Genomic DNA, 10,869 nt, shown 5'->3' on the forward strand with positions numbered 1-10,869 from the left:
GGTCCAGGATGCTACTCTTATGCTCGGGCTTGCTGGGCTGGGCAGGGTTGGTGGATGCCTCTGCAGCCCCGGCCTCCTTCTCCACCATAGGAGTCACCTCAGTAGCGTCCGGCTCCATGAGGTCAGAGACCTACAGAGGGGTGGGGGAGGACGGCGGGGCAGGGCAGTGTGTGAGAAACAGCGAGGGAATAAGAGAGCGAGCATCATAATCACCACCCACCCCTACTTCCAATCGTCATAAATAATATCATAATAATAATCTGAATAGTAATCATCACCATCATCATTATCATAACCACCATCACCCATCTTATTTCTAATCATGATAACATCCCAGTAAAAATCTGAATAATAATCAACATCAAACACCAACATAATCATCATCATAACCAGTATCACCACCATCATCATCATCATCATCACCACTATCGCACTACCACATCACCACCTTATTTCTAATCATCACAATATCAAAATAATCGTCTCAATAGTACAATCAACACCATCATAATCCACCATCATCAGTCACTATAATCACCATCATCACAGTCGCTATAATCACTTTCATCACAGTCTCTATAATCACCATCTTCACAGTCGCTATAATCCCTATCATCACAATCACTATTATCACCATCCTCACAACCACTATAATCACCATCATCACAGTCACTACCAGAGGCGCCTGCAGCCGTACGGCTGTACGCACTGTGCGTACCTTCTGCTACGCAAGAAGAAGAAAAAAAATAAAGTGTCGTCCTTATCCGACAATGTATGGCAGGAAATAAAATCGTAGTACGGACAACTAATGCCCAGCATTGACGCTGAAGATACAGAGCTGGGGAAACAGCTAAATGAGTTACAGCCAAAACGCAGTGAGCTTTGTCAAGCCCCCCAAACATTATTTGCGTCCTGAAAGTCTTGTTGACAATGCCCGTTTCCACAGCGTCTGCTGCACTACACTACAATCAATATCATCACAGTTGCTATAATTATCACCATCATCAGCCCCTCTCCTTCAGCCCCTCACCTTGAGTGTGGCGGGGAGGCCATTGAAGTTGGCAATGGTGTCCAGCAGCTCCTGGGCCTCCTTGTGCCGACCCTTGGCCATGAGGTAGAAGGGCGTCTCGGGGAACTTCCAGCAGAAGAGCAGGAAGGGGGAGGTGCTAAGCGTCAGGATGATCTGGTACACCCACCACACGCGCACCAGGTAGCCCACCAGTGCCACCACCATGATGCCCACAGCGAACGCTGCGTGCACGTGCAGGGACGTCCACGTGCGCACCTTACTGCCTGTGAACTCCGTCACGTAGACGAAGACGACTACCAGGTAGCCACTGGACACCTGCCAAACACACATACACACACACACAAGTATATAAAATGTCTTACATACAAACATAGTCACAGTCAAACACACACACACACAGGATGTGTTTGGCATTAAAAGATATCTGAAGCACACCCAATACGGAGGAGGAGTTTTCACTGCTAGTTATCACTCAATATTTGTCGCTTTTTTTTTCCACAACCAAAAGGCAGAGGGCTGACAACACCAATGCCATTAGCAACTTTTCAGACATATTCTAGCTACATTAAAGTAGCTCAAATAGCTATATTATGAAACAGCGAGAGTGGAGTGAAAATGGTAAGCAGATGCTACCTTGTTAATGGTTTCATATGGAGTAATTTTCTCACGCAGGCGCTGAACATATGTGCTCGTCCGCCATTGGCTGTAGCCTTTGTGGCTCAAGGTTCAACTTTTTGGACCAGACACAGGTGATGTAAGGTGACATGTTTGTGTGTGTGTGTGTGTGTGTGTGTGTGTGTGTGTGTGTGTGTGTGTGTGTGTGTGTGTGTGTGCTGTATGTCAGTATACTGTAAAACACATGAGGTAGCTAGTGACAGACTCACCATGGCAAGGATGAAACGCATCACCACAAAGAGGTAGTAGTTTCCTGTGAAGGCCACCGCCAATCCAAACAGGAACTGACACAGGCTGGTGGCCATCAGAATGGGCTTCCTTCCAACCCTAGGAAGCACAAGGAAAACAGAGGCTGAAATGACACACACACATGGTCATTCCCACAGACAAACACATAGGCCTACTCACCATGCACACAGCATGACATAAGATACACACACAGATGCACACAAACAATTGACATACTCACATCATAAACCACTCACACACATACACACAGACAACCACTTCCCCTTGTCACACACGCATGCCCACACAAAAATGTGAAAAAGTACATCTTCAGATATATGCCAGACAGAATTATGAGATTTGTAGCTTGAGGCATTCTAAAAATGGTGTTAACTGACCCACACACACACACACATTCCACACCATACTACATCTTGAGATAACCTCAAGGTGTGCATGTGTGTGTGTGTGTGTGTGTGTGTGTGTGTGTGGTGCAAGAAGGGGATGCATTGCTACACAGGACTGTTTGTTCATCACCTTGACTTCCAGGTCTTTTCCTGAACAAATCAATACACAACTAATCTCATCTTACCTCAGGGTATGGTTTCATGTGTGTATGCGTTCACCCCATTTGCAAGATAAGTGATGGGACCTTTCACCACAACAACCCCCCCCCCCCCCCCCCCCACACACACACACACACACACACATATTTGTATTTTTTCTTTGGTAGAATGGTTGTAGTGGTCTATTTGCTGTATTGCATTGTATTGTATTGTTTGTTCAATATTTTCTTGTTATGTACCATGTATAGTATTACACCAATGCTATGCTAATGCCAATATAAAGTATTTGTCCATACATAATTAGTAAGTATTTGTCATTGCAATAAAACTCTTTTGAATTTAGTTGAATTGAATTGAACTAAATTGGTGGTGATGTTGGGTCATTCACAACACCACAGCAGGACAGGGTACCGACTAGAACCCGAACCAACAGAGGCTGTCTTTAACAGTATTGGAGGCTGTGATCACACACACACACACACACACACACACACACACACACACACACACACACACACACACACACACACACACACACACACACACACACACACACACACACACACACACACACACACACACACACACACACACACACACACACAAGATGGATTAAATTCAAGACCTAGTGTCCAGACTTTTGCATTCTTCTATATTAATCTTGTGTCATTTCAATAGTCAAATGCAATGTCTGGTCCCTGAGTATTTCTGGTAGAATAAATCTGGATGATGAAGGATTAACCACGTGGGCGTTCAGTGACATGCTTGTTTTCGTTCAGTCATTTGGCATTCAAAGTGACTTAAGGTGCAACAAAAGCAACAAGAGAATCCCGATAACATCAAAAGCACATTTCACTTTCACTAAATAAGTATAATAATGTTTATGTGTACACAAATGAACATACAGAGATTTGTATTTATATTAATTATTAATGATATAATTTATATCCATATTAATAATCCATACATACATCATTAAAGTATATGAGAATTTGAGAAAGATACTTGGAAGGACTGAATGAGAAGAAGCAATATGTGGCGGGGCTCTGAGACACACTCACACATACACACACCATATCGACTGTTGCCATGGACACCTTACACTACGTAAACACACAACTGTGTTTAGCACACATGACCTGAGTCTCCATCGTCACACAGCTCCTGTCAATTCTGTACAGTTCATCCTGAGAGCACCATCACTCAGGGAGCCCTACTGTCCCCTCCACATCTGGGCTCATAGGCCACCATGCACACTCTCTCTGCATGTGTTTCCATGGCTCGACTGGTTTACAAGCCCATTGGCCACTTGCAAATGCAACTACACACTTTAAAACTGCAGTCCTGTGAGGCCAAAACTCCAGGTACTGGGGTGGCAGCATCAGTACGGCTAAACCCAGCATTATGCAAATTTAGCCCTTTACCTTTTACAGTGAAGAACTCATTTGTGTGTGTGTGTGTGTGTGTGTGTGTGCTTGTGTACATTAGTGTATGTGTACGCTGATATCCCTGGATTGCTTTTCTAGTGTAGAAATGGCAAAATCATTGGTTCCAACAGGAAAACTGACTCCTGACCTATCCAAAATGTCAGGCATGTTCTAACTCTTTTGAGCCCATGACCTGCTGTTTTTCAGATGAAATGGGGGCAAGGGCAAAGGTTTGTTGTAGCTGTCTAAAGTCAGAGGCAGATCTGTCTGAGTCACCAGAAATTCACCCTTTCACCTTTATTTAGAGTGAGTGTTTGTGTGCCCAAATATAAACTAAAGCCTCGTATTCCACCAGTACACACACACACACACACACGCACACACACACACACACACACACACACAGAGCATAATAACATAACACAGACCTAAATCTTTTCACTCACACACACACACACACACACACACAAACATAGCAGCTCTGTTCGTGTGTGTTCTGGCTACTCTCACCAGGGGTCATCAATGAAGATAGGTGTGTGTGTGAGAGAACAGGTGTTCATGTTCAGATCAGTGTTCTTTTGTTTTCTGTTTGTGAGGGTGTGGGTGGGTGTGTTTGATATAAAATGTGATTTTAGGTCTTTCCTCTTTGCCACACCTGATCACAGTCACCTTCACCCATATGTTTTTGCCTCTATCACACACACACACACACACACACACACACACACACACACACACAGTGTGTGTACCTCTTTAATGAACGAATTACATCAGGGATCAAAGGCCCCTACCTCTCTCCCAAACACACACACACACACACACACACACACACACACCATCCCTTACTATGAGGTTACCATACCTGTCCGCAATGTCTCCGAAGAGGAGTGCTCCAATAAGAACACCAAGCATGAAGGAGGGTTGTGTGAGTTTGGCGAGCCACTCACGCTCACACACCAGGTCCCAGTCGGTCACGATGCTCTGGTGCACCTCGCTCAAGTCGTACACGAACCCACTGACGCACGCCTCCACCGTCTTTGTGCCGTTGAAAACGTATCGAAGTTCGTCCGCTGCGTCCACTCGAAGCGCTCGCTGGCACTGACTTAGCTCCCATTGCTGGCCGACCGCTGTTCGGACAACTACGGGCCCTTTACCTGGAGAGTACACAGACCAGATGTCCTGAAGAGTGGTTGCTGTGTGGTTGCCGAAGAGAACGTCCGTTATGTTCTCCGGCGAGTCACAGAGGAACTTTGGCGTCTCGACCAAAAACACAGACGCCAGATAGTGGATCCCACAGGCTGTGGCTTGGAATACTGCAGCGAAATACAGACATGCTTGGTACCTGTGTGGAGGGGGGTGACAGATTTTAACCTCACTGTATACTATACATTTTCAGGTCATTATCAAACTACATCAACTTACAAACTAGAAATGGTTGAATTGATGTCACTTAACATAACTTAGATTTCCCCAGTTTTGAACGTGAATAGTAAGTCTAAAATATAAAAATGACACAAAGGGAAGGAAAGCTCGGGAAGGAAATCGTTACGCCTGGGTCAGCTTGTGCTCCTCTACAAACTATTTAAATGTGGTTTCCTTGGCCTCCAAATAAAGCAATGTTGAAAGCGCGTAAGCGTCAGTTTGAGGCGCATAGTTTGGACAATTTATGCTCGACATCTGTTAGGCTACTGTAACACACACAGTCGCGCTAACACTAACTCCACTAAAAACTATGTCTTAACTTCACTCAAACTCGAATGCCACACCTTGTAACATAAAACTTAAGATTTAATGCTACGCTATATAGAAGTTCAAAATAAACCATGCAGTAGAAACGAGACGTCTCGTTTACCATTGCAATTGTAAATATGTTCCACTTGCATACCATTATCACCATGGCACACTCAATTTAGATGATGAAATTTACTTTTTAATAAAAGTGTTTACAATAAGACAGAAGTCTAACCGTTTGAAGTGTCCAAGCTCGTCGAATAACAGCTCCACGCCGGTCGTCATATCGAATCTCTAGCTGCGTCGCTGGGTAAGTTTTACAGGGGGCTTGCCGTCTCACGACTGGCTCCTCACAATTTGTAAAGGTCGCTTATCATAGATTCTGTTGAAAGAGGGGCGGTTACGTTGGGAAAATTTCCACTCCGAACTTCCAAGAGGACAAACAACTTGCCAAGCCAGGGTCAGGTTTGTAGGAAAGCGCAACAAATGATTATTCTCTCTGTAACTTTCACAGACTAACCAACGGTGCGGCCAAGGTGGAGGGAGGTACTGCCAGCCATCTCTCCAGCGACACTAAACACTTCTGCTCGCCGCGTCACAAGATGAGGTTCAAGGTGGCCATCCAAATACATCTACAGTATGCCTCTTGGCATTGTAGGGGTTTCCATGAACGACATTGGAAATAGCAAACCATTTTTGAGTATCAGTCCTCACCAGAGGATGTTGCTCTCGTGTGAACAACGTTGATGTAGGCTATGCTGTTTGATAAGAAAACAAGCGGGAAGCACTCGGTGCGAGCCGCTGGTTTTGTACAGTAGCCTTACTGAAAGTATTAATATGTATGGCCACCTAGAGATGGCTCAATACACGCAATGACGCAATAAACCCAAATAGATGACACAATAAACCAACCTTCATATCCGAAATCTCATCAAAGACCAGTAAGGGCTTACAGGATTGGACAGAACTTTGGATTGCAGCATCCTCAAGTGAACCTCAAATTCAATTCTCATTGTTTATCAATGTTCTTAGTTCTAAACTGTCATGAACCCTAAGTCTTTAACAGTGAGTTTAAGAGGCATATTGGATGTGAATGTGTTTTTCCCCCCTGCATACACAGTTAATGGTTGTAGGTTTTTTAAAGGCGTTTGAAAATGTTCATCAACATAAATAATAAATATAAAAGTTCATACAGAATGTGGCTGTGGTTGTTGATGGTTGCTCTGCTGTATTGTATGGCGACATCACTGAGAAGTGAGAACATCCTGTTAATTCACTCATTCATGTGTACAAACATTTTTATTTGACACAGATTTTTCAGAGGGATAAAAAAAACGAATCATGTAAGTGCAAACATATAAAAAGCACGTACATACACATGTAGGGGAGAGTGGGGTGATTTGTGTCTGCGGGGAAGTTGTGCCACCCCGTTTCCAGGGAACCATAGAAGAAATTGGTCATTTGACCACACATTTTTGAAGAGTCAGCCATTTGACTCATCCTGCAAAGAATAGAGCCACATTGCATGAGAGGAAAACACATTTAAGTTTTTTATGTTTTTGCCTTCCAAAGTAAAATTTCTATGATCAAGGTTTTTTGATTGTTGTGTCTGAACAGTTATAGACAAGTTTGAAAACATTTCACACATGTTTTAGTGCTTTGGTAAGCTACACTATGAGTCTATATACTTAGCATGATTTTAGCTCAAAACTGCTGGATGATGCATTTTTTCCAAAAAGGTGGGATTGGGGTGATTTGTGCCAAAGGGCCTGGGGTAATTTGAGCCAGTGGCACCCCACTTATGAATATTCTAAACATATTATTTTATTGTAATTGTACATTGTATTCTTACATTTTATCACTAAAACTATGTGGCATTCTTAATTTTAGACCAAAAAGAGAACGTTATAAGAGGAAGACAGGCAGGGCTTCAACTCATCTAGAGGACATGGACAGAGCAGTGGAAGAGGTAGAGAAGGGGAAGTCCATTCATCAGATGGCGAGGCAGATGAACATATGCCGGATGTCATTTAAACGATACATGGAGAAGAAAAACATAGATGTGTTCATGAAGCCCTAGGCCTTGGCCTTGTTTAAGAAAATTGACCTTTGATGTGCTCATGTGGCGCAATAGGCTTGTACAAAATCGGCCTTTGATGTTGTAAGATAACTTTTAATAAACCTTTAATGAGTAATTTCGTATTGAATTTGTCTAGCTTTTATATAGCATCACAGTTTCTGAGATGAAAATATTCTGTTTTGCTTCAGTAAACAATGGCACAATTTACGCCAATGTATTCTCTCTAAAGGCACAACTTACCCTGCACCGGGGGCACATCGTGCAACAAGACCACTTTTTTTTCATTTCTTAAATCCTATATTTCAGATCCAAAGTGATTGTTCCTAGGGATGCACCACATCCTGAAATATCTTCATATTTTTAGTTGGAAGCATTACTGTCATGGCCTCACTTTAAAGTTACTTTAAGTCAAAACTGGCACAACTCACCCCACTCTCCCCTACAGCAGACCCGCTACAGACCACTGAGAACAGATAAATATTACAAAGAATGATAATTGGGGCAGCAAATAATTCAGTAGTGTTGTGAACTCGCATCCTGGAGTGAACAAGTTTGAGCACCTCTGTGCTACACCTGTCTGTCACTGTCATAAGTAACAGAGGTTATGCAACACAGATAACTCTACAGAAGTGTGTTTTGGTCAAACCCTCAAGTGTGGCATGTTTAGCGTTACCTCTTGTCACATATGAAGTCAAGGGACCCCTTCTATCAATTCTATATCCCACCCACAGTATACATCAGGAACTGATGATGACATTACCTGCCATTTGACACACACTCACACACACATTCTCTCACTCATACATTCACAGACACACATGTGTCAGGAAACCTCTAGATGAGAGGCATTAACGTCAACATATGATGATATATATACAGTATGTAAGTGTGCACAGAACAGAACAGATATTCCACCATAAGCAGGAAACAGATCCCAGTAGCTGTTGACCAAGGAGCTTTAGTAAGGGAAAGTGAGACCATGTGTGGGAGCATGTGCATTTTGCTGACCAGAACGGTCTCAGCCCACTGTTCAACTGGAACTCCATGTGTGTGTGTGTGTGTGTGTGTTTGTGTGTACCACTTTCAAACATGTAACCAGCCTGGTCAGACATTACACAGTGGAGGAGAACAGTTTTTACGTAACAAAGACACAAGTCAGAGGAATTTATTTGATTATTCTGGATGTTTCAGCAGGTAAGTGGGTGATGCATGAGTGTGTGAGAAACCTTTCTTGCTCATTTAAACACATCTCCAACAATTAAACAACATATTTGTAAGAAATTACCATATATGCCGAGAATATGAGACACACGCCAAAGAAGCCATTGAAGCGGTCTAACCAAACAAGCGGTAACCATAATCTTCCAAACGGTAGCTGAGGTGTAAGCAACAGCCACCACTCATAGTGTTGGAATGGGGGCAGGCCATTGAGAACCATGCCGGGCAAAGGGGTCAGAGAAACTTCTTTATTATACCTACAGAACAACAAACGGTGGCCAATAGAAGCCAAGGTCATGAACAGTCAGAGCCTTGGAGGTGTCGTAAACAGTAAATATGGCTGGGATGCTTGTTGTTCATACCTACACTACTGCATCCTGAGAATCTTCCACATGTTCTGTTTACGGGAATAAAAACAGATTGCTGCATCAACAAAAGAAACATCCTATTTTTTTCTTCCATACACACAGCCACATTGTTGTTCATGCATGTGGATATGCAAGTGCATGTAAGCACATCAACATGCAAAGAAAACTATAAACAAATAACATATACTTGCTCAGTTACTCACAAACAGAGACACACATACAGTACATACACACAAACATACACATACAGACACATGCACACACACACACACTTACAGACACACATGCATGCATGCACACACACCCTCTGTATTAGCCTATGAAGTTGTTGGATTTTCCTCTACCCCTACACTTAGTTTGAGGCCATTAAGAAATAGCTTCCTGTTGACATACGCCAGAGGAGGTTCTTCCATTGAGGAAACGGAGGAAGAACCTCCCCAAACTTTTTGAGAATGTATTTTTGAAATTGAACTGACTAAACTCCTTTAAAAATGCAGTTTGATATCAGTATTTAATACTATGCATATTATAATTTGTTTCCCTGAGTTAAAATAACATTAGCACCCCCTATCGTAACAAGAAATTACTGCACGGAGGACGTCCTCCCTTTGGCTCCCATTGAAATCAATGGAATCTGTCTCTGATACTGGCGGTTCTTGGGGCTCATTGACTTACATTGCCCAGGGGAGGAAAGACCTCCCTAGCGTCTGAGTCTGCGCCAACATCGCTTAACCAATAAACAACGGATTTGGCGTTGGAGGGAGGGGATTCGACATTAATAGCGAAAGAAGTTCCCCTCTTCAACCATTCTGCAGAAGGATATTATCGATAACATGTCACCCTTAAAGATTGTTGTAGAAAGATTGCAAATAAAGAGTACGTGCAATGGAGAACGAAGATATTGTTCATGTTTTATTGAACAAACCGTTTCATTCATTGAGCTACAGAGAGAAGGTTAGTATCAAAACAACAGGGAAACCTGTTCCAAAAATCCATGTCACTAAACGTAAAACCGCTGCCGTATAATGCTAACTGGTAGGCGAAATACTTATAGCTCACTGGTACCATAAAAAAACAATCGGCTGTACCGTTTTGTTTAAATCGTTCATACGCCTATTGTTAGTCTGACTGTTCATGTTCAGCTGAAATTCTGAATGGAAATTGTTAATGAATGTTTCAGAACGCAATGTGTTTCGTAATTAGCCTACTTGTAATTTGGGCATTGGCCTCATACTAGGCTACTTTGAGTGATAGCTGTAATAATCTGATGTTAATGTTAATAGTTCTGAAAATAATGTTCTCTTACTTGTTGCCTTTGTTACTTGTTGTTTAATATTGTGGAAAGGATGTTAGTGAATGATTCAGTGCATGATGCATTTTAAATGGCATCACTTTTGGTCTTGTGTCAAATAATAACCTTAATAGCTTTAGTAACTAAGGGGCAAAATAGGCCAAATGGTAGGCCCAACATTTCGAATTTAGTTTTTCAAATCAACAGTAGGCCTTATTTGACTTATTGGCTTTGCATCCTTTCCTTCTGGCCTTG

The 10,869-nt window shown here is 42.6% G+C and overlaps 1 protein-coding gene across 1 annotated transcript in view; it reads right to left on the bottom strand.

Moving 5' to 3' along the window:
* slc22a16 (solute carrier family 22 member 16) overlaps nucleotides 1–6,242 on the bottom strand; it is a 14,232-nt gene extending 7,990 nt beyond the window's left edge. Inside the window, exons 1-5 of the mRNA XM_080832278.1 lie at nucleotides 5,893–6,242; nucleotides 4,789–5,268; nucleotides 1,915–2,032; nucleotides 1,031–1,345; nucleotides 1–130 (exon numbers count right to left, since the gene is read on the bottom strand). The exon at nucleotides 1–130 is cut by the window's left edge and continues 138 nt beyond it. Coding sequence (XP_080688404.1) covers nucleotides 1–130; nucleotides 1,031–1,345; nucleotides 1,915–2,032; nucleotides 4,789–5,268; nucleotides 5,893–5,942 — 1,093 coding nt within the window. The 5' untranslated portion in view covers nucleotides 5,943–6,242. The remainder of the gene's footprint in view (nucleotides 131–1,030; nucleotides 1,346–1,914; nucleotides 2,033–4,788; nucleotides 5,269–5,892) is intronic.
* Nucleotides 6,243–10,869: the final 4,627 nt, after the last annotated feature.

The sequence above is a fragment of the Sprattus sprattus genome (assembly GCF_963457725.1).
Source record: "Sprattus sprattus genome assembly, chromosome: 2".
NCBI classification, from domain to species: domain Eukaryota; kingdom Metazoa; phylum Chordata; class Actinopteri; order Clupeiformes; family Clupeidae; genus Sprattus; species Sprattus sprattus.